Consider the following 23,567-nt stretch of genomic DNA (forward strand, 5'->3'; position numbering starts at 1 on the left):
TTATACTTCTTTACTACAATGAGAGGCATTGTTAGCTCAAACTGAGAATTGTTCTTTTCAGCTTCATATTAGGTTTTTAAGCACTTTCATTGCAAGACTCTCTGTTATAACACTCACTGATATTAGCTAACTATACAGGATCTGCCAGTGGCACTATGCTCCAAAAGCCTTGTATAATGCTCACGAAGACGCAGTGCATTTTTGTAGTCCAGTGGTCTTCATGGAAGAAACAGTTTCATTGTAGTTGGGTCTGCAATGATTCTCTCTCAATAATTAAGGAATCTGTTCTCCAGTAGAAATGTATGTGAAAATCCTGTTGAGGCTAACTGCCCCACTGAAGGTAGATGAGACCCCTTCTGTCACGCCATCATCATTCAGAACAGCAAGAACATCTATATTTACATAGCAAATGATTAAGGCAGAAGATTTTGGATCCATGTCCTATGACTGCTGGGGACCCATTTCTGATTGCTCTTGCATTCACCATGACAGGAAGTGAAAATAGCAAGAGAGAGGAGCTGTTTATGAAGTATCCCTGACCCAGCCCACACAGTATTTCAAACAGTATTATTCCTAGTAAAGAAGGAGTTCAAAATTAGTAAAGACATCAGAATTTGTCCCACTGTTACCCCTTTATCTATCACATTTTGTTGCAATTTCAGAGTGCTCTAGGCTTTTAAGCAAAGACGTCCATTAACATTAATCCTCACAAATGACAATTCCACAGCTAAATGTCATTTCAAGGGCATGATTCAAGAAATTAATTAGCTTTGGTGACTTCCAACCACCTCTTTGTTCTTCTGTTATCCCTTGTGCCCGATCCACAATCAGGATCACTGCATTTTTTTGTGTTGTTGGAATGGCAGGTAACCTTCTTCTCAGCTGTAAGAGCACTGTGTAACCAGATACTAGAGGTTATGAAAGAGCCTTCCCCGGGCACAGTGTGAGAGCATCCACGACTCAAACATGGCTGTCCTCATTGGACAAGCTTAACGTTATCCAGGAAGCAGACACCACGAATTGCTTAGCACGTTATTTCCTTTCCCTCCTCATATCCCTAAGAACCCTCCACTACTATAGTCTCCAGAGATAACATCTGCATTGACCTGCAAACATTGTAATACGCTTCCAAGGGGGCAACTGGTAGAGATAGAAACTAAATAAATGTGTTTCCTTATAGTCAAACGTTTTCTTAACACAGTCAAATGTGTTTCCTTACACAGTCAAAAAAGTCAGAGTGGAGGGTGATAGGCAGGTGATATAGCCAGGGCAGCCAGGCAGCTGGCTCTAAACTGGGAAGGGGGGTCCTAGCAGTTCCTACTGACCTTCCTATGGCTGGTGCCAACTGCTTCCCTCCCATTCCCTCGTATCTGGCATTTTATGTGCCAAAGCACACTTGCCACCACCCTCTCCAGGTGACAGTGTCATGTCCTGTCCCACACCCTGGCAGCTGTCTAAAGTGCTCCTGTCCCTCCCCCGGGCCAGGTGTCTTCACCAGGACCCATGGTGGCTGTGAGGATGGATTGGGCAGGGCCAGGGAGTCCTTTCTGCTTCCTGATGGCTGGCCTGATCTCATGCATTGCAGTGGCTGCTCCAGCCCCTCCTCCAGTCACACTCTTATCTCTGCCTCCCCACCCCACCCCAGGAGTAAAACATAGCTGGGTCCTGCTCTTGCCTCCATGGGACATTGAGGGTGTCGAAACACAGATCCACCCCCCCGAATATTTCCATTGCAGAGGCTCTAGCTCTCTCCCCGGTTCTTCCATCCTGAAGAAGTCGTCTAACGCCTGAGGTGTGCACTCAGAGAGACCAGAAGGAAAACAGGCACAGCTTGCCATTTGCACAAATAAACCTGGATAGTTCCTAAACACCTTTTCAAATCTGGCCGTGCTCTTTACTGCTTGTGTCTGTTTTCTCCGCGATGTATCTGATGGCTTGGAAAAAGCCTGGTGGGCAGGAAGCAGTGTCATTTTTGAACTAATGGATCAGCTTCATAATAAAGATGAAATAATTACAGCCAATTTTCCTAGTATCACTCTCACAGCACCTCACTGTGATGTGTGCGTGATGGTACGTTTACGTCAGCACTTGCTGAAGATGCAACTGAGTTTGCCGAGAGAGTAATAGAAATAAACATACAACTCCTCTTCCAATACAGGGCATAGGACTCCAAGAAGGTAGATTTTATGAGAAACACTTTTCTCTATAGATGGTGTTAAGTGTGGGTACTTGGGGTGGGGTGGAAACTAATACAGTTTCTATTTCCGCATTTCTTGAGGAAATTCGGGATCCTGCATCAAAGCCTGACAGTAATTTATCCTCCTTTCCTCACTCCCACTTTTAGTTACATGAAGCTGGTTAATTCATTCAGATAATACACCTCTCTCTCGTACCCTTTCTCTCAAGAACGGTTGCACCAAGACAGGAGGGCTTCTCATTTGCACAACTGGGGGGAATTACCACTGGAACATTTCAGATAAAAAAGATGTGAAAATATTTATCACATCTCCCTTCCAAAAATGAAAAACATTCTGTGGCCCACATTTTGCTCACAGCCACACTTCAGTGGAGTTTCTCTGGATTTGTATTAGCATCACTGAGAGCAGAATTCAACCCAGTGCATTAAATATGAACACATTATGATCCTGTGAAGGGATGCATTCCCCACACTGGATCTGAGAAAGTTGAATTAGGCCAGGCAGACCTAATCAGTCATTTAAGCTGAGAACGGGGGAGATTTAGGCTGTGAGGAGGCTAATTAAGTGGAAGCTCACCTATGAGGGAACAGGCAGGGATTCCATAAAGCTAAAAGGCTGGCAACAGTAATTAGGCTACCGGGAGGAAGTCTGCTGTCTCTCTCCCCAAGGTAAGAGAGAAGGAAGTCAGGGAAAGGAATCCCCGAGAAAGAGTTTACCTAGTAGGCCTAGGAGAGAGGGGTGTGAGTAGGAAGGCTAGAGAAAGAAAAGCTTAGAGAAGCATGGCAGGAAGTACTCCAGGGGAGAAAACAATAAGGTAGATGTAGCTACAGACCTGAACTGTTCACTACAGGGCCCTGGACTGGATCTCAGAGTAGAGGGCGGGCCAGGGTTCCCCTACTATCCACTACCCTGGAAGGTACCCCTGGAAGGCAAATCGCAGCATGACCTGGCCGGAGGGCCGAGTCACAAAGATGCTGTACTGTGACTCTGTAGGCAGGAGAACTGCAATGGTGGCAGAGAAAAAAGGAGGCTCTGAACTGCGCGGCACCACCCTGTGGAGAGTAGAGCACCTCATGACAGATGACAGATGAAAACATTTGACTGTTGTAGCAAAGAATTTTCTCTGAATTATGGGCACAACTTGCACTGAAATACCTCCATGTTTTGAAAGGAATCTGCAGGGTTTTAGCAGCGTGACTCCCACTAAAACAGGGGTTCTCAAACTGGGGGTCAGGATCCCTCAGATGGTGGCAAGGTTAATATATGGGGGGTCATGAGCTGTCAGCCTCCACCCCAACCCCACTTTGCATCCAGCATTTATAATGGTGTTAAATATATAAAATGGTGTTTTTAATTTATATGGGGTGGGGGGAGGTCACAGTCAGAGGCTTGCTATATGAAAGGGGTCAGCAATACAAAAGTTTGAGAACCACTGCACTAAAACCAATGGAGATGTATGGTTGCAGGTGCCATGAAACACAGTAAGAATGCACTTATTATAATACCAAAGAATGCTTTCCTCAGTACTGGAGGATTCTCATATACTGTAGTTTGCTCAGAAAGGCCAAAGGACATGCCTCTATCCAAAATGCACACAGCAGAAGCATAGGCTATTACACTACTGTGCATGCTGGGCGGTGGAGGGGAAGGAATGCTGGAGAAGGAATTCCATGTGGAATTGGAAGAGCAAACCAACAGGAAAGGGGAGGAAGCGGCATAACAAAGAAATGTTTACCAGCGCAAACACATTCCCAAGTGTGCGAGTTCAACTATCCTCTGAGAGAGGTTCATTTACATGACTGGGATTCTCACAGCAGGTAATGCTGGTGCGCCCATACATTGGCAGGGCTTATTTTTACTAAGATGAAGTAATGTATTAGAATAGAACATGACTTCTCTGAGCATCGGATATTCAGGTCTTCATTTTCACACCACTTTATTTTATTGCACAAATATATTTTACTGGCCTCTGCCAAGAATATTTCACCTTCCACTTGTAGCAGAGATCCCATGTCTTAAATAAGGCTACTATACTACAGTGCATTAAGGTGGTTAAAGATCTGGCTTCAATCCCCCTTCAAGTCTCCATTGTCACTGAGAAACAGTGACTACTGATACATTTTCAGCAACAATACAGTAACATCTCACTTAATGTTGTAGTTATGTACCTGAAAAATGCGACTTTAAGTGAAACAATGTTAAGTGAATCCAATTTCCCCATAAGAATTAATGTAAATGAGGGGGTTAGGTTCCAGGGAATTTTTTTTTCCACCAGACAAAAGATTATACACACACACACACACACACACACACACACACACACACACACACACACACACACACACACACACACACACACACACACAGTATAAGTTTTAAACGAACAATTTAATACCGGTACACAGTGATGATGATTATGAAGCTTGGCTGAGGTGGAGGAGTCAGAGTGTGGGATATTTTCCAGAGAATGCCTTACTGTTAAATGATGAACTAGCAATTGGCTGAGCCCTCATGGGTTAACTCTCACAGTCTACAAGGCAGCAGGAATGGAGGGAGGGGAGAGAGCATGGCAGACAGAGACAGAGACACACACTGTGTGTGTGTGAGAGAGAGATGAACATTTCCCCTTTAAGTACACTGCCTTGTTAATTAGATCAGCTTGCTGAGATGGCAGCTGCTGCTGCCAGCAAGCTCCCTCTGTCCAAAGACCTGTTGTGTGTTCCCCCTGCTCTATGGAAGATGGGATAAGCGGGGTGCAGGAGCAAGGAGGAGGGGGACACCCTGACATTAGCCCCCCTCTTCCCCTCCTCCCCCCACACAGCAAGCAGGAGTCTCGGGGAGCAGCTCCAAGGCAGAGGGCAGGAGCAGCACATGGCAGTGGGGGGAGGAACAGCTGCAATTGCTAGCCTGCTGGGCAGCTGCTGCACAGGGAACATAGGGGAGTGGGGAGCTGATAGGGGGCTGCCAGTCCACCCAGCCCCCACCAGCTAGCTGCAACGGGCTGCTCTTCCTGCAAGCAGTGGACAAAGCAGGCAGCTGCCAAACGACGTTAGAAGGGAGCATTCCACAACTTTAAATGAGCATGTTCCCTAATTGACCAGCAATGTATCAACGAAACAACGTTAACTGGGACAACTTTAAGTGAGGAGTTGCTGTATTTTGTATGTCTTGAATTGGATAATCCTCATCAGCTGATGATCTGTGCGATGTCACTTGGTCCATTGCCTAAGTGAGGAGGGGCACTAGTGGGAGAAGTTTTCGAAGTACTACTTTTGGGGAGCCTGACGAACATCAGAATGAGGATGTCAGTTGAAGCTAATCTGTTGCCTCTTGCACATGATTGAAGTTTGATTCTTTATCAGTGTTCTTTCTTCTTTAAAGAGCAGCTTCTGTAGGCAATACAGATGATACTCTCTGCTTCTCTTTGAAATGCGTGATCAAGTACATAGTTGGCCAAGCCCCACGTGGATGCCAGCCAGTGGTTATGCATTTTCTTGTTGAAGAAAACCATGCTGACATCCAACCACAGAGAGCCTCTGTGTAAAAGCAAAGATACTGCCGATGTGTTTAAATAAAGAAACACTAATCATTAGAAAATAGGGTTGGAGAGACCCTATGGAGTTTGTGGTTCCACAAACCTTGCAAACTATTTCTGGGGTTCACAAAACAAGTTTGAAATGAAGACCCAATTCCTCCTTTAATTACAGCCCATGCCTATTTTTCTCCAAGGCAGTTAAATTTTTAAAAAATATCTGTTTTGCTAATGTGGAGCCTTATGCTATGTATTAAGGATAGGAGAACCTCTCAATAGCTAAGCTGACACAAGAAGGTGCCCTATGCATGATATACACACGTGACTTAATTTTTGGAGGTGCCCTTGTGTCTTTTCAGTGCATTGCAGTTCCAAGAGTTGGTTAATAATATAGATAAACTGGACTGTTTTCTTCTTCAAAATATAAAACCGTGTGTCACCTACACCTACAAAATATATGGAAGTGGTGCCACATCATTAATGCAATGTTTGCAGGATGATGAAATCAAAATTCCATGTTGGAAAGTTAAAATGTGTAGCCATAGCAGGATAACAGGCCTTTCTTTAGCTGTGCTTGGCATGCAACTGTAGAAAAAGTTTCCAAGGAACAGGCACTCTGATTTTTGTACAGTTTGCAGAGCTTCTGCACAAAATATATACAGTGTTTTTAAGCTTCCTTAAAATGAACCTCATCACAATCAGCTACATGCATGCATGTTTCATTTTAATTGGTTTTAAAATTTGACCCTGATTTTAAATGAAAAAGTTTTTTTTCATGTTGAAATTCTCAGCACTATTAGTTCCTGACTGAATTTCATTCTGCACAGAATCCATTGGTTTGAAAATGGAGTGCCTGTGCTGAGCCAACTTACACTCTTGAAATGACAGAGGCCATGGCTACACTGGCGCTTTACAGCGCTGCAACTTTCGCGCTCAGGGGTGTGAAAAAACACTCCCCTGAGCGCTGCAAGATACAGCACTGTAAAGCCTCAGTGTAATCAGTGCCGCAGCACTGGGAGCGCAGCTCCCAGCGCTGCAAGCGACACCCGTAAGGGATGTGGTTTACGTGCAGCGCTGGGAGAGCTCTCTCCCAGCGCTGGCGCTCCGACCACACTCACACTTCAAAGCACTGCCGTGGCAGCGCTTTGAAATGTCAAGTGTAGCCATACCCAGAGGTTAAAACAGAAGCACCGTTACTAGGTGAAAGGGCTCGTTACAATGGGCCTGATTCTCCTCTGACATCAGTTTTACACCCATGAAACTCCAGTGGGGTAGATCTGCTCTCAGTTACACCAGCATAAATGTGTTACATCTCTACTGCCTTCATAAGTTACTCCTGATTTTTCCTGGAGTAAGCAAATACATCATCAGAACCAGAGTAAAAAGATCACTCCAACTAATGGAAGCCATGAGAGGTGACAACAGGGGGCAAAATCACCTGATAAGGGAGGTGGCTGGGGATTCAACTACTTTCCAGGGCTGAAGTATCTTTTATTTTTTTTTTTAATATTAAATCCTCTTATCTCCTGGAATCTGCTGTGCCATGTCTCCAAAGTCTGCTGCTGTACTGAGCTGTTCTGTCTCTTCCCTGTCAGCTTTTCTATCACAGCAGCAGCCAAACAGCTCGAAGATTAAGTGAGTGGAACAGTTCAGAGGTGCTTAAAGGAACAGACCACTGAATAGGCCATGGAATCTAAGAGAAATTTCAAGAAGTGTTGTAATAATGCATTTCTGTAAAGCATACTTACACCCACAATCCTGGGAGCAGAATTGTGGCTTAGAGCCTCTTTACTTGGCTGAGGATTTATCCAAACGTGTCTGTCCCAAAAACAAATGTAAGACACAGCAGCTCCGTGCAATTAGCAGGTTTTAGGCTCTTTTAGGACATAGTCTTGAGTGCACTGGAGCGGGAGGTGCTGAATGCTCCTAATTCCAACTGACTTTAAGACACTTCCCCAGGAACAGTGACAGCAATTGTGGCTTAGTTACTCTGATACTGGGGGACGACCATGGGATAAAATAGAATGAAGCTGTTCTAGATTGCACATGTGCGCGCACAGTTGTCAGTCTCTCTCACGTTGTCCCATAGGCCCTGCTCCTTTCCCCACCAGATCTAATCTCAAGCTTTTCAGTTAAAAAAAGAAAATTTGAGAAACAGAACAAATGGTAAGTAGAAAAATAATTAGAGCTCTCAAGCAATGAAAAAAATTAATAGCGATTAATCGAATACCATTTATTTAAATATTTGTGGATGTTTTCTACATTTTCAAATATATTGATTTCAGTTATAACACAGAACACAAAGTGCACCGTGCTCACTTTATATTTATTTTTATTACAAATACTTGCACTGTAAAAAAGATAAAAGAAATTGTATTTTTCAATTCACCTAATACAAGTACTGTAGTGCAATCTGTTAATCATGAAAGTTGAAATTACAAATGTAGAATTATGTACACAAAAATAACTGCATTCAAAAATAAAATAATATAAAACTTAAGAACCTATAAGTCCACTCAGTTGTACTTCTTGTTCATCCAATAGCTCAGACAAACAAGTCTGTTTACAGCAGGAGATAATGCTGCCTGCTTCTTGTTCATAATGTCATCTGAAAGTGACAACTGGTGTTCGCATGGCACTGTTGTAGCTGGCATGGCCAGATATTTACATGCCAGATGCACTAAAGATTAATATGTCCCTTCATGCTTCAACCACCATTCCAGAGGACATGCATCCATGCTGATGATGGGTTCTGCTTGATAACAATCCAAAGCATGTTAATTTTCATCATCAGAGTCAGATGCCACCAGCAGAAGGTTGATTTTCTGTTTTGGTGGTTCGGGTTCTGTAGTTTCTGCATCAGAGTGTTGCTCTTTTAAGACTTCTGAAAGCATGCTCCACACCTCAGCCCTCTCAGATTTTGGAAGGCACTTCAGATTCTTAAACCTTGGGTCAAGTGCCAGCTATCTTTAGAAATCTCACATCGGTACCTTCTTTGCATTTTGTCAAATCTGCAGCAAAAGTGTTCTTAAAATGAGCAACATCTGCTGACTCATCACCCGAGACTACTACAACATGAAATATATGGCAGAATGTAGGTAAAATTGAGCCGGAGACATACAATTCGCCACCAAGGAGTTCAGTCACAATTTTAACTAATGCATTTTTTTTTAAACAAACATCATCAGCACGGAAACATGTACTCTGGAATGGTGGCCAAAGCATGAAGGATCGTATGAATGTTTAGGATATCTGGCATGTAAATTATCTTGCAATGATGGCTACTAAAGTCCCATGTGAACACCTGTTCTCACTTTCTGGTGACATTGTAAATAAGAAGTGGACAAGATTATCTCTTAGCAATTGGCTGAACGAGAAGTAGGACTGAGTGGACTAGCAGGCTTTAAAGATTTGCACTGTTTTGTGTTTAAGTGCAGTTATGTAACAAAAAAAATCTACATTTGTAAGTAGCAATTTCACAGTAAAGAGATTGCACTACAGTATTTGTATGAGGTGAACTGAAAAATACTGTTTCTTTTGTTTATCATTTTTACGTGAAAATATTTGTAATAAAAAAATACAAAGTGAATAGTATACACTTTGTATTGTATGTTGTAATTTAAATCAATATATTTGAAAATTAGAAAAACATCCAAAATATTTAATAAAATGTCAGTTGGTATTCTATTGTTTAACAGTGCAATTAAATCTGCGATTAATCGTGATTAATTTTTTTTTAGTTAATCGCGTGAGTTAACTGCCCTAAAAAGAATTAATCTGTATGGTTTTAAATTATATTCTTCATTAACTCAGTAGAAAAAGAACTGTATGAAAGCTGGTATGCATGAACAATTTTTCCAGTAAAAGTTAGAATGGATGCTCATAGGCGGCAGGTTATATACATCTGCGGTGCTCGGGCTCCAGGAATATTCAGGGCTGGGTATCCTGCTCCAGCAATATTTGGAGCTGGGTCTCTCCCCTGGCCCTGCCTGGATTGGGCCCCGGCCCCTGCGGGCCTCCCCCCCCCCGCTGCGTCTCTGCCTGGAGCAGGTCCCAGCCCCCGCCTGCCACCCTCCCCCTGTGTGTCTCCCCCCGCCGTGCTGTGTCCCTGCCTGACAAAAAGCAGCGCGCACCTCTCCCCTGCCTGCTTGTGCTGCCGGAGTAGAGCGATTCCCGGCAGAACTGCTGTCCGCTGCCCCAGGGCCCTAGTGCCTGCCCCCCACCAATGGCAAGGCAGGGTGCCCTTACCCTGCCCTAGCCCTGAGCCTCTTCAACGCCCCAAACCCGCATCCCCAGCCAGAGTCTTCATCCCCCCGCACCCTAATCCTCAGCCCCAGTCCTGAGTGTTCCCGCATCATGAACCCCTCATCCCCCTGCACCCTAATCCTCAGCCCCAGCCCTGAGCCCCCCCTGCAGCATGAACCCCTCATCCTCAGCCCCACAGCCCTCACCCCTGCACTCCCTCCTATCCCCAGACTCCCTCCCAAAGGGTGCACCCCCTCCCTCTTCCCACACACCCCTTCTCACCCCCAAACTCCCTCCCAGAGCCTGCACCCCTCACCCCTTCCTATGCCCCCACCCCCAGCCCAGAGCCTGCACCCAAACTCCGTCCCAAAGCCTGCACCCCTTACCCCCTCCTGCACACCCTCCCCCTGTCCCAGCCTGGAGCCTGCACCCAGCACCCAAACTCCATCCCAAAGCCTGCACCCTGCACTCCTCCTGCACCCTAATCCCCAGCCCAGGATCTGCCTCCCCGACCTCTCTCCCCAAGCCCCCTCCCAGAGCCTTAGGCAGGTGGAGGCGGAGTTTGGGAGGGCAGAGTTGGGGGGCGGGTTCTGGGTACCACCAAAATTTCTACAAACTTGCCACCCATGGATGCTTAGTTCTCTAAACCAGTGGTTCTCAACATGAGGTCTGGGCCTCTGGGGGGCTGCGAGCAGGTTTCAGATGGTCCACCAAGCAGGGCCAGCATTAGACTTGCTAAGGCCAAGTGCAGAAAGCTGAAGACCCATCACATGGGGCTGAAGCCCAGGGGCCTGAGCCCTGCCACCCGAGGATGAAGCTGAAGCCTGAGCAATTTAGCTTTGTGGGATCCCCTGTGGTGTGGGGCCCCGGGCAACTGCCCTTCTTGCCATCCCCTAATCCTTGCCCTGGCTTTTATACGCAGAAAAACAGTTGTTGTCACGCAGGTGGGCCATGGTGTTTTTATAGCATGTTGAGGGTGGGGGGGGGAGCAGAAAGAAAAAGGTTGAGAACCCCTGCTCTAAACACCAGGGGACCAGCTCATACTTCCCTAAACTAGTATCAGTTTATTCATTGACATCACTAGAAGAACGCTCCGGCTTAAAAGTAATTAGATTCCTTGGAACCACAGGTTGAATGTAGGATAAGGCTGACTAGCCCTTTCACCGTTCATAGAAAGATCAAATCCATGCAGTTTGCCATATGAACGCATTTCAGAGGGGTCTTTAACAACCGATTTCCTGTCTGCTCTGTTTGTATCTCGACAATCCTTTGGCATTTTTTTTTCCTTTGAGTAGTAGGCATTTCTACATCCAGTGTTGTGTAGACAATTTCTTGACTCCAGCGCAAGAGGTGGCTGCATTTCAGTGGCTGAACATATATCATTTGCAAAGTACTTTCATTCAAAATGAAAGATACTATGTAGACACTAAAATAATATTTGATTTATAAAGAAGGGACCTTCATTTTAAACTCTTTAAAATACAAGTTTCTTCTGCAAACCAGGGTATACACAGTAGATAGCTACAACATGCAGGAATGTATCCTTAAAACATCACAAATAAGAAGAGCATTAAACTCTGTGTTAAAATAAGAGACAACGTGAAAGAAAAGGAGTGCCAGTGCGGCAGCAGAAAGTACCATGGTTTCTTGGTTTGCTTAAAACTTGCGGTGGTATGTTCTTGTTGAGGTTTCTTTTACTTATTTACTTTTGAACTTAATGAATGATTAAAGGCATCTGGCAGTAGCTGTAGTGAAAATGCAATTTGTTCATGCAAGCAGAGAGAATAACAGTGTGAAGCATGCATGAATTGTCAAGACATCTATTACTGCTGCCATCTTTTACAGAAGAGCTTTAGAGCTCTCTTTTTGAAAATTCGTATGCATGAGCTGGGCCATCTTTTTCTGGTACCACATCACTGCAGAGTTATGCACCTATATCTTATGTGAAGAAAAAGTGTTGAGTATGTGGCTTTTTAACATTGCTCTCAAAAGAAATACATGAATGACCAGGCACTTGTGGAAGATAATAAAGATAACAGGGGAAAACATGCCCGCTGAAGCACATCACTATCCTCAATCTATTTTGTTACCAGTGGAGCTTGTGTTATTGTGGGTGAGGGGAGAAACACAATTAGATCAGACTAAAGTGTTGTCGAGTTAATACCTCTCATGTATATAGAAAGATCCCAAAATACTTTACAGATTTAAATGTTGATTCACAGAGACAATCACCGCTAAGTACAGTGAAATGTGCTAACTACACAACAGTTTTGGAGAGCAAGGGAAGGAGAATATAATCTTACTGCCATTTCTATGGGGATTTTAGGTAAGCTGAATGATTTTACCCAAACTGTATTTGGCCAGAACATCAGGACTAATTCCTGCCATGTGATCTATATGGCCCAAGCAGCCAGGACCTCAGTTCTGTGTCTCATCTGGAAGAAAGAACTTCCATTAGCAAGGTAATACACTCCCTAGCATCACACTAACTCAAAGGGAAACAGACCGCCTACCAAATCACAGTTCTGAGTCAGACTGAGTTGGGCTGAGTTTTCCGGCCAGTCACAGATGGAAGTAGGCATTACTCACACTCATGACTATCTGGCCATCCAACAGCAGTGAAGTTTCCAAAAGAACCTCATGGTTGTGAGCCAATTTAGTAATCTGAGGGCAGATGCAACCAATGAAGAAGGATGTTACACAGAAGAGTCAGACTCCAGAACCTATGTGTCTTTGAAGAAGGTGTCAACCAAAATATCAGATATTCCAGGACAATCTCTGTTGCTACACAAACAAATATGCCGCCATGAGATTTACCTTGCTGGACAAAATGCTCCATGTCCCTGTACAGGAGATTTGCATTGTCTATGTTCTTTACCTCTGCGGATTACAGATTCAAGCAAGAGACATGGCACTTAACTTATGCACTGTGCTTTTACTTTTAAAACTGGCTCTTCCCTAATGAGGAGCAAGCATTTTGGTTTAAATCAAATTTTATCAGACTTGTTTAGTTGCTTGCTTGCGATGAGAGGAACATGTTTGAATATAGTAAATAATTTTCTAGAAAAACATGTTAGGGAAAATAATAAGAAAAGCAATGTTGATTTCATTTTTGGGGTCTACTTTACCCCTCTATTTTTCCTTAATTTTTCCCATCACACTATTTTTTCCCTTAGTTATCAAGTTAATACTCTTGGACCCAAACTTTGCTGTCATTCTCATAAATGTTGCACTCATGTAATTGGCAGCAAAATTGGCTCACTGTCTTCAGGACCCCTTGTCGAGGTTTTTCTTCTAGTTTAGTATGAATTACCAGTTTACCATTCCTTTTTCATAAGCATCTTCCCTTCTTGACACTCCCTCTCCCGAATAATTACACATTGTAGAAAATTTGCGCTATACGGAATTTAACTAACAAAGCACACACTATTTACTGTTCATATTTCATGTTTTCCACAATCTGTATTACAGCATAATCTCCGTTAAGAGTCAATCTACACTTTTCTGGGGTGATGAAGTGTGATTCCTTAAAGTTTATTTTTTAGTTACAAAATTACAATATACTCAGATAAAAAAACAGCTATTGGAAATAAAGTCTGACTTTAATTTCCTCTTTTTAACACTTTTGTATTTGTACATATGCAAAATAATGGGTCATGTGTGCTGACAATTAAATGAAATACTTTATTATTAAGGAGCAAACAATACATTTTTTACTTCCTAAATTAGTGCCCAATCTAATGTACTTTGGAGTTAGTTACTGTCCTTCCATAGACTTCAATGGGTTTTGGATTAGTCCCTTAGAACTCAAAGCATGCTCTGAAATCAGTTGGAACACTCCCATTTATTTCAGTGTGATTAGATTAGGGCCTTAGCTAGTTGCACATAGAAGCTGCCATAAAGAGAGAGGCTGGAAGAAGTCCTCAAATATATTTCACTTAAAATTCTGACTGGCCAAGACAGTGAAAAGCTAGCCTTTCTTCCTCTTCTTTCTTTGCTTCACCTCTGTTTTCTTGCACATTTTCTTCACCAGACAGTGACACCCAGTTTAACTCATCCAAACCGCAAAACCTCTTTTAATAGAAGCCCAACACAAAAGTACAGAAGATTGTGTCTTTGCAAGTTAGGGTACATCTATACTATCCGCTGGATCGGCGGGTAGCGATCGATCTATCGGGGATCGATTTATCGCGTGTAGTGTAGATGTGATAAATCAACCCCCGATCGCTCTCCCGTCGACTGCTGAACTCCAGCTCGGCAAGAGGCGGAAGCAAAGTCGATGGGGAAGCTATGGCAATTGAACCCTAGTCGAACTAAGATACGTCGACTTCAGCTATACTATTCTCATAGCTGAAGCTGCATATCGTAGGTTGATCCCTCTTCCCCTCCCCACCCCCAGTGTAGACGAGGCCCTACTAATCAAGTCTCCTGAACTGCAGAGGAACGCAAACTTACCCAGCACTGGGATTTAACAGGCACTTACCATTACTTTCCTCAAGGTTAGAAAGCTACAAAAGAAGTCTAAGTGGAAACAAAAAGTTCTCCCTTTCTAAACAAATCAAGATGCTTTTATTTAAATTATCTTCAGAAAGAAGGAAAAAGATACATTTTGTGATATTCCATTAGAGGGCATCATAGCATGTCATTTTGCGGTTACAGGCTTGCTTTCCTTAGATTGCAACAATTACATTTATTCTCTGCAATACGGCCAGAGTTACCTGATCATCTTTATACACAGAACATTCACCAGCCTCAAGATTTCACACACCTAATAAATGTATTCAGTGGTTTAGTGTATTTGTTTTGGTTACTCTTACATTTATTTTTTAACCAATGCAGCTTCCTCAGTGTCACAACTGGTCAGGTTTCAGCTTTATTCCGCCTGTGCACACAGGTAATAAACTATACACATAATACAGGGCCAACAACTTGACTTCAAAATTGTAGAACAATTAAAGATACCTTTTAAAAGAAAAAGTTAGGGTAATAATACAAGATCAGCAACTTGCATCTTTTATCCTATAACTGGATTCATGTGGGAGGATCCTTATGCCAGTGAGAACTACCGAAGTCAATGGGGCCGCCTACAGATACGAAGGTACATCTGTGTGAAGCCAATTACAGAGCCAGAGTTTAACGCCTTGTCTATACTGCCACTTTACAGTGCTGAAACTTTTTCACCCTTGAGCGATGCAAGTTTCAGCACTGTAAAGTGGCAGTGTAGACAGTGCACCAGTGCTGGGAGCCACACTCCCAGCGCTGGGAGCTACTCCCCTCGTGTGGGGTGGGTTTTTTACAGCGCTGGGAAAATGCTCTCCCAGCGCTGATGCCGCGACTACACAGGCATGTTAAAGTGCTGCCGTGGCAGCTCTATAACATTGGTAGTGAAGACATACCCTAAGTTCCAGTATGTAATGTTGCCATGACATAATGAAACACCACTTACAAGTGCACATTTCGTGTGTAAGCACCTCATCCAGTGAACATTTCTAATAGGCATAGTGCTTACTACCATCCTCTAGTATAAGTATGACTACTCGCAGTAGTAAGAACTACACCCAGTAGCAAGTGTTGCAAGATTGGGCTCTAACACACAGTAGGGCCATAATCTACCCATATTCTATGCTCATTATGCCAGCTGAAGTCCATGGGATTCCTGTGAGAACATTAAGCGTTTATAAAAGAAAATAATGTTGAAAATTAAGAGTCTGGTGTAAAAAATAGGAATCAGCATCATACTAGAAAAATATCCCTACAGAATAGATCATACAGTTATCCTAAATTACTATATATCTATTCCGTAGATCATACAGTTATCCTAAATTACTATATATTATCTGAATTTAAGCAGAATGTATAACTGCTTCTATCACATAAAATGGTGAGTTAAGGTTTGACTGCTCAAATCCAGAATTAATAAACCAGTATCATAGACATGAAACAACTTACGATGATCCCGGACTTGCTGTTGGCGGGGGACCTGGTAAAACGACAGAATAAAAACAGCAGATATTAGTTATGAATGGATAGCTAACACGAAGTTTTAGTAAACCTTTTAAAAGATGAAAGCAATGGTATATCACATGGAATGTGGTTTATTTATTTTAGCAGATGATTCTCAGTTTCCAAAAGCAGAAGACAAAACTGTACCATACATCAGAAGCTGTCTAAAAAATCGTCACAGTTCAGGGACACTGCACCTCTATTCCTGCTCTATGGTCCCTCAAGGGAGCCCACTTTTGGCTCCCCGATCCTCAGCCATGACCTCTCTTGGGTGAAAACCTGCATCTCTCCCTCCTGACCGGAGTTCCCTGTCTACACTGTTATAATCCCAGCAAGCCAGACTGCCTCAACAGGCCAGCATCTCTGCTTTGCTGTCTCTCCAAAGGCTATGCATAGCTATAATTGCCAGCAGGCCCAAGTTACCACACAGCTCTTTTTAAGAAAGCATATTTATTCTTAAGGTGAAGCATTACAGAGAAAACACATTAAAAACAATAAAAGAATATACATGCATACTAAAAAGCTTACAGAAGGTCACCCCAACCCCACCCTTGGACTCTGGTTGGTGTCAGTTCTTCAAAACCCACAAGTGGAGTTTTCCCTGTGGTCACAAGTTAATAACTGTCTCAGAGGCAGAACCACCATGAATAGTTTATGCAGCTTGGGCCTTTGATCTTGGTCTTATGTAATCATAGATACTCAGCAGACAATGGCCCCCTTTTCAGGGCATAGCTTCACCTCTCCCTAGACTTTCCCCAGGAAATCCATTTAACACTTTCTGTTCCAAAAGTCCATGCTTGTGTGGCACACTGTTCAATACAGTCCTTTCAATCCCCAGGTCTTATATCTTCCCCTTCACTCCCATAAGAGGAGACACAACCACTGCATGGAAGCAGCTCCTGTCTGGGAGCATGCGAGCTGCTTGAACACACGAGCATGACCAGGGACAGCAGCCGGTGTGCCTGCTGCCCACCTCAGTCTGCAGGACTGGGGACGGTACAGCCATACCGAAGGAGCTGCCGGTGTGGGGCGCTGGCTCCTGGGAGCTGCAGCCTGACATGGTGCTCCTTTCCCCGCTGCAGTTCCCAGTACAGCCCTGCACCTCCATGGATACAGATTTATATCTGCGGATACACATTTTTATCCGTGCAGGGCACTTGCAACACCCAGAAACTATAACTGGATGAATACTGCATCATTTGTTCATGTGACTATTCGTTTTAATTTTTAAAAAAAAATCTCTTTAGGTCTGATTCAAGTCCACTGAAGTCAATGGATAGATTCCTGTTGATTTCAACAGGCTTTGGATCAGGGCCTTTTGACTTTTTGCACAGCCCTTTTTGTATCCGTCTTCTGCACTTCCTGCAAATATCCTAGCAACTGAGTTCACTGGCAGGAATGCTCACTGAATCAGCAAATTTTAATCAGAACGTTGCATAATATTTCAAATTGATATTATTAAGTATTTGCTCCAGAAATCTGATTATGAGATTTAGTCTGCCCCTGTCAGAAAACAGAAACATATCAGGTGTCTGTTACTACCAGAGTGCTCTGTAAAAGTGAGAATTCTATGTATTTGTCCAAACAAAACAGCCTGACTTTCAAATACCGCATCCTCAGATGCCATTATTTGTGAATCATCTAAAAGCCAAGAATTATTCACAGACATTATTCACTGAAAATTTTTGAAAAAATAGTAAATTTGAGGAAAATCTGGATAATTTATGAAAAAAAATAAAATTAATCAAATAAATTATTCATATATATTATTTGCCCAGTTCTTCAAATCAGTAATCGAGGGTCCATGTAACCTTTTCAGCTAACAGGACTGTTATCTCCAGAGTTGTTCACTTGGTAATTTTCATAAGCAGCTGTTTAACCAGAAAGTTTGAAGGGAGAGAAATCTTACCAAATTTCACAAACAACACGCCGGTTGTGGAAACAGTCTTCCTGCCATTAGTAGCAACACACTGAAAATAGCCAGTATCCGTAGTGTCAAGGTTTCTTATTCGTAATCGAGACCCATAGCTTGTTGCACGAAAAGATATCCTCCTGGGTTCTTGAACGACTGGGGCATCATTTTTCAACCAACGCACAGTTGGAGGAGGATTGCCAGAGACTTTACAATGCAGTTCTGCAGTTTGGCCGAGAGTGGTGGTTATGTTATTCATAGGCTCATCAAGAGTCAAGAAGTAATCTAATAAATACAGGGAAAGATGGTGAACAATGAATTCCAACTAAAACAATGAATTCCAACTAAAACAATGTTTTAAAGAAATCTCAATCCTGCTTTATGTAGGCAGACGAGAGAACCGAGCGTAAACAAAATCAGACAATGACAAACTTCAGCACTTCTGAGCAGACTGGCCATACTTTTCACAGCCAGCATTATATCCCCTATAACGTCATGTGGTAGTAAAAGAAACAAGCTTAGGTGCCTTCACTAGGGACAATGTATCTTATTTAGAGAAGCACACTATACTTCTTGCAACTTCTCTTTTCCCCACACAGATATATAGTCAGAAAAATGGGCATTGTGAGTAGGGTGACCAGACAGCAAATGTGAAAAATTGGGACGGGGTGTGTGTGTGTGTAATAGGATCCTATGTAAGAAAAAGACCCAAAAATCAGGACTGTCCCTATAAAATCGGGACATCTGGTCACCCTAATTCTGAGCTCGCTCTCAGCTTTCCTGTGTTATATTACTTTGCTTCATTCACCATAACAAGCATTGAGTAATTTGTTCATTGCTCCTCACTGCACTTCGCGCCTCACTTCATAGCCTTCCAATTATGGGGGGATTTTCAAATAAGATCAAGAAGGATATTTTCAAGTGTTCAGTGCCCCACAACTGGGGCCAGATGTTCAAAGGTGCTGACCACCTAATAGCTCCCAGTGTGACGCTTCTGGACAGATTTTCAAAAGAGCCCAGCACTCGATTAAGTGGGCACTTAGCTCTTCTAAAAACTGGCACTTTATGCATTAGGATCTAAACATGAAATATGAAATGACCCTAAAAAAGAGCAATTTTAAAATGAGTTGCAGAATAGTATACATTTTAGAGAAAAAATGAGATTTAAACATATCTTCATTAATGTTTGCAAAGCACTTTATAAGTGTTATAATCTTTAAGTGTACTAAGGAATAAGGCCAAAATTCAAAATGGGGGAGATGGGGACATATTTTGGTATTTCAGGATATTATCTTGCAAAGACTGTTTAAGTCAGGTTTCACTCTGAAGTAGCTCACATGATAGGTGTAATTATAAGATGAAGAATTCTTTAATTTTCTGGGGTTCAGGAATGTTAAATAAAAATTTAGAGACATGTTAATCTTTTCTAATCCATTTGTGAACATTGTCTTCTTCAGTCAAGTGCTGTTTTATCCAATATCTTTAAGTAAAAATACTACTTCTGGTTAACAGTATTCAAGGTTTAATTAAGTCCTTTCAAATCAGAGACCTAGATGGATTGGGGTATTAGTAATGGGATATGCAGCCTTTCAACTCAATGTCACAAGTTCAAAGTCAACTTTTGGCACTAGTGCCCAAAAGGTATTATCATCTGTCAGCTGTCTCAGCAGCTAGGCCAAGGAATGAATGAGCCATAAGAAGTACACTTGGGAATAAACCTTTCAGGTCAAGACTGAAGCATACTGGTGGGGAAATTTCTGATGTATTATTTATGCTGTGTCCATTCTACAGATACCCAGAAAAGTTCAATCTCCTTGTTTGCACACTAACACCAGCACTAAACCCACTTAATTACAATAAAAAAAATCTTTGATTATCACATATTAATCTCAGCATTAAAAACCAATGAAAAGGTTAGTAAAGCAGCATATACTGACTACTGGCAAAATAATCAACGTGGTTTGTATAACTCCATTTAATACCATCTTTGGCGTCACAGGAATGATGAACATATACGTCTTAATCTATTACTAATTATTATTATTATTTATTTCTATCGCGGTTACTCAGTGTTGTCTCACCCCCTGCCCTCTATGCTGCCCCCTCTCCCTTCCTTCACCTTTCCTTTTAGCTAATACCTTCCTAACTAAACCACCTCCAAAAATTGTGGTGCCATTACGATGTTTCAGTCAACATTGTTCACTCTGCTTGTGTGTTCCATCTCTTTCCCCAACCCTTAGACTATTTAGAATGTAAGCGCTTTTGGGTAGAGACCACCACTCTGTTTGTACAGCACCAAGCACAATGGATCCCTGCTCTTGGTTGTTCCCTAGGTATTATTAATTTTAATAATAAGGAAATCTCCGCACACTCATTGTGCCAACTAGGTGAATTTCTAATGTGCTGACAGGAGCTGGGCGAGACAAGTGGATCTGTGCTGTCATGGATATGGTGAGCCAAGAACTCCTGTGTAATGATAACAAAGGGGCAGCAATCCCTGTTCCAGCGCATAGGTAAGAGTAGGCACCAAGGTGGGTAACAGACATGCTTCTCTGCAATTCTGACTCTGGGCTGAGAAGGAGGATTCAGTCCCCCAACTCCCAGTCAGTTCTCCACACAAGCCCAATACCATATTTAATCATTTTTGCATGCCTCTCTGCAGGACTAGAAATACTTTCGACTCACTATCTTACAAAACACAGAAGCATAATCTACATCAGCTCACACATTCTTGGGTTCTCACTGCAATATGAATTTAATAAAATCACATTAATAGCATGGAACTTCTGAATAACCACATTTAATTATCTAATATAACATTTCTATACCATGCTGATCTATATAATTCTTCATTGTATTTCAAAGGCAGCAATTTAGCTGCTTTCTATACAATACAGTCAGAAAGTGGAATATTAATTTCCATGTGACCATCTTGCTGACAATGCCACAGGCAACTAATACCATATACACAATGTTTCTTAAGAAGCAAGTCATGAGATGTCAGGAATGAAGTGAGTGTTGAGTAGATTTCAACAAGCTTGAGAATCAGTGTATAGAGACCAAAGTAGTAGTCATAATTGACAGTGATGTAGTACTGGTTATATGGAGGGTACAGAAAGGTTATTCTGAAGTTATAAATGGAAATAGAGCTTTAAAAAAACAGTGATTTTGATTTTGAGGAATGTCCAACTCTTTTCTAAGGTTTCTATTTGTTTTAGTGCTTAGTTTCTTCCCTCCCAAGTATCACACTAACCTTAAAACACATGGTGAATCTGCCGAATTTAGCTCAGTTTAGCTTCACATCCATAAATTTTGCATCCAAACCATAAATCAGACAAGGTTACAACCAATTGTGAACCTGAATAGAGGTTGGAGTTTCTAGTAAAAAGTTTGAACCTGGGCAATTTTCATGTGGTTTGGCATTTTGTAATGAAAGTTTCACATAGATCAAAGTAGTTTTATAAGTGAAAATAAAATAAAGGTCTGACAACACTTTCAAAAATCCCACACTGTTGTACCTACTTACTGAGAGAGGTATGGTAAGAGAGATCTTCCATTGGTATATGTTAAAGGCATTATACTATTGAACTTACTCAGACTAGAGAAGTGCGAGGTGGGTGGGTGTGTCCCATTTTCTTTTATTAATCATTATTAAGGATTAGGGCTGTCGATCGCAGTTAACTCAAGTGATTAACTCAAAACAAATTAACTCTATTTTAAAAATTAATCACAGTTAATCGTAGTTTTAATCGCACTGTTAAACAATAACAGAATACCAATTTAAATTTATTATAAATATTTTTGGATGTTTTTCTAAATGTTCAAATATATTGATTTAAATCACAACAAAGAATACAAAGTGTACAGTGCTTGCTTTATATTATTGTTTATTACAAATATTTGCACTGTAAAAAGATAAACAAAAGAAATAGTATTTTTCAATTCTCCTCATACATGTCCTGTAGTGCGATCTCTTTATCAAGAAAGTGCAACTTACAAATGTAGATTATTTTGTTACATAACTGCACTTAAAAACAAAACAATATAAAACTTTGAAGCCAACAAGTCCTCTCAGTCCACTTCTTGTTCAGCCAATCACTAAGACAAACAAGTTTGTTTACATTTACGGGAGATACTGCTGCCGCTTCTTTACTTAGAATGTCACCTGAAAGTGAGAGCAGGTGTTCCCATGGTACTTCCGTAGCCAGCATTGCTAGATATTTACGTGCCACATATGCTAAAACATTCGTATGTCCCTTCATGCTTTGGCCACCATTCCAGAAGACATGCTTCCATGCTGATGACGCTTGTTAAAAAAATAATGAGTTAATTGAATTTGTGACTGAACTCCTTGGGGGAGAATTGTATGTCCCCTGCTCCGTGGTTTTACTGCATTCTGCCATATATTTTGTGTTATGGCAGTCTTGGATGATGACACAGCATATGTTATTTGATTTAAGAACACTTTCACTGTAGATTTGACAATACACAAGAAGATACCACTATGATATTTCTAAAGATAGCTACAGCACTTGACCCAAAGCTTAAGAATCTGAAGTGCCTTCCAAAATCTGAGAGGGACGAGGTGTGGAGCATGCTTTCAGAAGTCTTAAAAGAGCAACACTCCAACGTGGAAACTACAAAACCTGAACCACCAAAAAAGGAAAACCAGCCTTCTGCTGGTGGCATCTGACTCAGATGATGAAAATGAACGTGCATTGGTCCACTCTGCTTTGGACTGTTATCAAGCAGAACCTGTAATCAGCATGGAAGCATGTCCTCTGGAAAGGGATTGAAACATGAAAGGGCACACAAACATTTAACATATCTGGCACATAAATACCTTGCAATGCCAGCTACAACAGTGGCATGTAAACGTCTATTTTCACTTTCAGGTTACATTGTAAATAAGAAGCAGGCAGCATTATCTCCCACAAATGTAAACAAACTTGTTTGTCTGAGCTATTGGCTGAACAAGTAGTAGGACTGAGTGGCTCTGTTGGCTCTAAAGTTTTACACAGTTTTATTTCTGAGTGCCGTTATGTAAACAAAATTACATTTGTAAATTGTATTTTCATGATGAGGAGACTGCACTACAGTACTGGTATGATGTACGCTGAAAAATACAATTTCTTTTATCTTTTTTCCAGAGCAAATATTTGTAATAAAAATAATAATATAAAGTGAACACTGCACATTTTGTATTCTGTGCTGAAATTGAAATCAATATTTGAAAATGTAGTTAACATCCAAAATATTTAAATAAATGGAATTCTATTATTGTTTAACAGTGCTATTAAAACCCTGATTAATCAAGATTTTTTTTAATCTCACAATTAATTTTTTCAATTGTTTAACAGCCCTATTAAGGAGGCTTGTGACTCATAACATCTGACTCCTCCCCACAACATTGCTGCATCTATTCCACTCTTTCAATGTGCATTGATCAACTAATATACATAGCTCAATTCCTCTCTTGAATTCAAGTATCTCCCAAACCATCTAGTCTCCCTCTTATCCCCTTTGCACTTCCATCAAAGCCCTCCCTATCTCAACGTTTCTACAAACAGAAGCCCTTGCTTAGAAGGAGAACCTCCTTCAGTGCTTTTCAGCAGCAGGCTGAAAGGTGCTGATAAAATATTATGATGGCCAGTGCACAGATGATGACAACATGTAG

General features: G+C 41.8%; 1 protein-coding gene across 2 annotated transcripts in view; it reads right to left on the bottom strand.

Annotated features, from left to right (window-relative positions):
• Window positions 1-23,567, bottom strand: part of ROR1 (receptor tyrosine kinase like orphan receptor 1) — a 271,372-nt gene that overhangs the window by 48,052 nt on the left and 199,753 nt on the right. For both annotated transcript variants that reach the window (XM_050961985.1, XM_050961986.1), the window contains exons 3-4: window positions 17,888-18,175; window positions 15,925-15,955 (exon numbers count right to left, since the gene is read on the bottom strand). In XM_050961985.1, the coding sequence (XP_050817942.1) occupies window positions 15,925-15,955; window positions 17,888-18,175 (319 nt within the window). The remainder of the gene's footprint in view (window positions 1-15,924; window positions 15,956-17,887; window positions 18,176-23,567) is intronic.

Source organism: Gopherus flavomarginatus, chromosome 7, assembly GCF_025201925.1.
Source record: "Gopherus flavomarginatus isolate rGopFla2 chromosome 7, rGopFla2.mat.asm, whole genome shotgun sequence".
Taxonomy (NCBI): Eukaryota; Metazoa; Chordata; order Testudines; family Testudinidae; genus Gopherus; species Gopherus flavomarginatus.